At 42.0% G+C, this 5000-nt stretch overlaps 1 protein-coding gene across 1 annotated transcript in view; it reads right to left on the bottom strand.

Annotated features, from left to right (window-relative positions):
* LOC123519747 (DNA polymerase alpha subunit B-like) overlaps positions 1–5000 on the bottom strand; it is a 66511-nt gene that overhangs the window by 44091 nt on the left and 17420 nt on the right. The window contains exons 3-4 of the mRNA XM_045281251.1: positions 890–981; positions 429–485 (exon numbers count right to left, since the gene is read on the bottom strand). Coding sequence (XP_045137186.1) covers positions 429–485; positions 890–981 — 149 coding nt within the window. The remainder of the gene's footprint in view (positions 1–428; positions 486–889; positions 982–5000) is intronic.

Genomic DNA, 5000 nt, shown 5'->3' with positions numbered 1-5000 from the left:
TATATATATATATAAGATTTCACGTGGTAAATATCACCGAGACATTACATCTTTACTTTGCCGTTAAAGACTGAAACAGGATATGGCAAGGATTACGCGAATTTGAGATAAAGAGCAAAGGCAAAACTTAAAAAAAAAAATCTATTCAGCACACGAAGAAAAATTATTTCTAAAAGCATCTGTAACTCCAAAAAAAAAAAGTGCGAGAGCATCAAAAAAATTGTGACAAAAAGTTACCCTAGCACCTGACACAGAAAGGTGGTGGACTGGCAGTGGTGGGTGGTTCAAACGCGCGGGACAGCCAGGAGAAGATTTAAGTGTAACGGTTGGTGATTGTATACCTGGCCTCCTCCCAATCCCCCGCCCTCATCTGCCACCCACCACACCTATCCCCTCCCGTCCCTTACCCGACCCCGGTGCTACCCCACCGCCATCATCATGTCCCCTGCATAGATAATGATGTCCTTGCACGAGTCCCTGTAGCCCTGGTAAGAGGGCCATGAGAGAGGGGTGGGGTAGATGTTGGCACATGAAAGGCACCGGCCATCACCACATACTACAGAAAGGCTACGGACTTCTGGGTAATATCCAACATGGCGGACGTTCATGCTCGCCTAAGCCCGCCAGCCAGTTCACCCGCCCGGTTCCTTTCAAATGCTCAACATGCGGATTTTGTTCCTACTTCTGTACCTAGTCTATAGTGCACTGATGGAGCAAAACTCGAGTTACGGGATAAGGAGAGGGAAAGGGAGTATTAGCAGAGGGTTTAAACAGCAGCATACGAGGGAGCGAATTTCGAAAATACACTACTAAAGTACTGATCCAAGCAAAGTCTTTGAGTCCCTGCCCTGACCGTCAAAGCTTATACTAAGGGCTTGACGCCACTCACCTTGATACCGCTGCCGCTACCGCCATACGCCTCCAGGATATCTTCATCGTCTTCATCTTCGGGACGGGAGAGACAGCCATTGTCCAAACTGGCTGCAAGTTGAAAGGAGACTTCAATACGGAGTCAGGGAATGATCTCACGTATACACACACGCATGCACAGGCAGACGCGCCACTCCTCTCGCCATAGAGGAGGCGCTGAGTCCCAAACATCTGCCAGAAGGGACAACAAGGGAAGCCATAACATGCACGGGGCGGCGATGGCAACATTCGGAGAGCTGGCGTGGGACTGCTGCTTCACCGGTCGGCGTGGGTTACCTTCCACTCCTCCCCCCCTTGGGCTATCTGTACCCCCTAGTCCACCCCATCCAGTCAGGAAATCCTCCACGCCATCGTGAAGACGCCACGCGCACCACCCTCCCCACATCCTCCCTGCCACCACCTCCCTCGTCCTCCCTCTCGTCTCCACCGAGAGCGTTCCCGGCCCTTTATGCCTCCCTCCCCTCCCAGACACTACACCTGCCGCGGAGACCGACCAGGGAAGGGTTCGTCCCCATACACTGTCCCGCCAAATTCTTCAAACGCCGCCACACACCTTTGGTACATATATTGTGAGGCGGGAGACTATCAAACTAACAGATTTCTGTAAAAATCACTGTTTGGCTAGGTGGTTGATTGGTGGCCTCTTACATTCCTACTTGTGCTCCCTATTTCCTTCTCCCTCTCCCTCCCTCCCTACCTCTTCCCTTTCACTCCCACTCCTCACCCCACCATCACTACTACCGCCAAGCCGAGCCGGCGCCATCTTATCAGGAATGCTCTCTCTCTCTCTCTCTCTCTTGAATAAAATTATTGTTTCGATAACACAGCTGGATTTAAGAGCCATTATCATCTATAGAATTCGTATTCTCTAAACATCCTTCACTTTCCCTTTCCCCTTCCTACTACAAATAAACGAGAATTCAAAACCATCTTTCGATCACATAGCTTAAAGGCAGGTTCATATGTGTCAATTTGCGACTGAAATTCATACAGTAGAGTTTCCAACTGTATATCGATGCCAAGCGACTGGGAAAACTACTCGCAAGACAGTCAATTTACGACTCTGTTTACGTTGTGACGTCATAGAGAAAGGTTTGTAAGTGTGGTGTCCAGATGTATATAAAGATTATGGAGTTGGTGAGGGAAAAGAGCACATCTGGGACCCAAAAATTGAATTATACAAAAAAAAGCTTGCGCAAATCGACGTTCGATGAGATTACTGCCACTCCCCAAGAACTGATTCCTTATCTGCAGGGTGTTATTGGAGATGAGGACTAAATATTTGCGATTATTTAATTTCATCGCTATCGTCATTGTCACCAGAGGAAGACATCTTGTTTGGTAGCTATTTGTTTACATTCACTTCCCGCCAATCAGCCAATACTTCCCAGTCGCTATGTGTGAACGTATCCCGACTAGAAGGGCTCAGTCGATACTTCTAGCGACTTGTAATTCAGTCGCATAGACATGTGTGTGTGTGTGTATGTATGTATATATATATATATATATATATATATATATATATATATATATATATATATATATATATATATATATATATATATACACACACACACACACACACCGTGTAGTGCAGTGGTTAGCACGCTCACCACAACAGAGATTTCGAGTCACGAGGCTGAGGCAATGGGCAAGCATCTTAATGTGCGGCCCTGTTCACCTAGCAGTAATAGCACAGTATGTAACTGTGTGTGTGTGTGTGTGTGTGTGTGTGTGTGTGTGTGTGTGTGTGTGTGTGTGTGTTTACCCTAGTTGTAGTTTTACAGGGCCTGGGCTTTATGCTCGTGTGGCCCTGCCTCCATATCTACACTTATCCAATCTTACTTTAAAAGTATGCACACTCATTGCAGACACTACTTCTTCATTTAAACTGTTCCACGTCTCAATACATCTTTGCATGGAAACTATATTTTTAACATCTCTCAGACATCTTCCTTTTCTCAGCTTTTTACTATGCGATCTTGTGCTTCAATGTCATATTCTTCTCTCAGGATCAGTTTCTCATTATCCACTTGGTCCATTCCGTTGATCAATTTATAAACTTGTATCAGGTCTCCTCTCTCCTTCTTTGTTCCAGGGTTGGTAGATCCATAGCCTTTAGTCTCTCCTCATATGTCATCCCTTCAAATTCTGGAACCATTCTTGTAGCCATTTTTGTAGTCTCTCCAATTTCCTTATGTGTTTCTTTTATGAGGGGTCCACACTACTCCTGCATATTCCAATCTGGGTCTTATTATAGTACTTATCAATTTCTTCATCATTTCTTTGTCCATGTAGTGAAATGCTACTCCAATATTCCTTAGCAAATTATATGTTTCTAAAAATTCTATCAATATGGCTTACTGGTTGATTGTTTTCTTCCATCGTCACTCCTAAGTCCTTTTCCTTTTTACTTTCTCCAGTTCTACTCCATCTCCCATCTTATAGATTCCCACAGGTCGTCTTTCACTCTTTCCCATTTCCATGACATGGCTTTTGTTCACATTGAATTCCATTTCCCACTTTTTACTCCATTCCCAGATCTTATTTAGGTCTTCTTGCAGTATTTCACAATCCTCTTTTGCTTTATAACTCTGCACAGTTTCGTATCATCTGCAAACAGATTTATGTAGCTGTTCACTCCTTCTGGCATGTCGTTAATATAAATGAGGAAAAGTATTGGTGCCAATACTGACCCCTGTGGCACTCCGCTTTCTACTGCTCTCCACTTGACTTCATATCTTTAACTACCGTCCTTATTTCTCTCCCTCAAATAATTTTCTATCCATCTCAATGTGCTTCCTTTAAGCCACCCTTCTCCTCTAACTTCCATAGTAATCTTGCATGTGGCACTTTGTCAAACGCCTTTTTTAAATCCAAATAAATACAGTCAACCCATCCCTCTCTCTTGTACTCTATCAACTATTCTAGAATAGAAACTCAATAAATTAGTTACACAAGACCGTCTTTTTCTAAAACCAAATTGGCTATTTGATATTAATTTGTTGTCTTCAAGGAACTTGATCCATTGTTTCTTTATTATTCTTTCACACATCTTGCATATTACACTAGTTAGTGATACCGGTCTGTAATTTAAAGGTTCTTCCTTCCTTCCACTCTTATATATGGGAACCACCTCAGCTCTTTTCCATTCTACTGGTACTGTTCCATTTTCTATTGAGCATTTTATGATGTTGTATATAGGGTGTTTTTGTGTTTTTTTTTTTTAATACCTCCTGAAATTTTTTTAATTTTTTTTTTTTTTTTTTTTTTTTTCCACCATCAAGAATCCTTTTAACCTTTCAATTGTTTCTTTTGTCTAATTTTTCCATTTATGAATCTTTTCAATTTTATTTTTTTTCTCATTCTCCATCATTTGTTCTTTTCAAAGTTTTTTTTTCTCATTTTCCACATCCATTTCTCTCTGCTGAAGTTTTCCTTATTTGTTCTCTTCCATCTTCTTACCTTAAAAACCTTCTTCTTCACCTATATTTTCCTCCTCCTGTTTGTAATTTCCAAAATTTCAATTTGCATCGTCCTTATCTGTATTACATTCTGTCAATATGGTGTGTGTGTGTGTGTGTGTGTGTGTGTGTGTGTGTGTGTGTTGTATTTACCTAGTTGTAGTTTTACAGGGCCTGGGCTTTATGCTCATGTGGTCCCTCTCCATATCTACACTTATCCAATTTTTCTTTAAAACTATGTACACTCTTTGCTGACACCACTTCCTCACTCAAACTGTTCCAAGTCTCAACACATCTTTGCGGAAACTAAATTTTTAACATCTCTCAGACATCGTCCTTCCTTAGTTTCTTACTATGCGATCTTGTGCTTCTAAAGTCATATTCTTCTCTCAGGATCAGTTTCTCATTATCCACTTCATCCATTCCGTTAATCAATTTATAAACTTGTATCAGATCCCTCTCTCTTCTCTGCTCCAAGGTTGGTAGATCCATAGCCTTTAGTCTCTCCTCATATGCCATCCCTTTAAATTCTGGAACCATTCTTGTAGCCATTTTTGTAGTCTCTAATTTTCTTATGTGTTTCTTTTATGGGGAGTCCACACAACT

Source organism: Portunus trituberculatus, chromosome 46 (genome assembly GCF_017591435.1).
Source record: "Portunus trituberculatus isolate SZX2019 chromosome 46, ASM1759143v1, whole genome shotgun sequence".
Classification (NCBI taxonomy): Eukaryota; Metazoa; Arthropoda; class Malacostraca; order Decapoda; family Portunidae; genus Portunus; species Portunus trituberculatus.
Note: the sequence above shows the minus strand (reverse complement) of the source record. Positions and strands in the feature narration are given on the sequence as shown.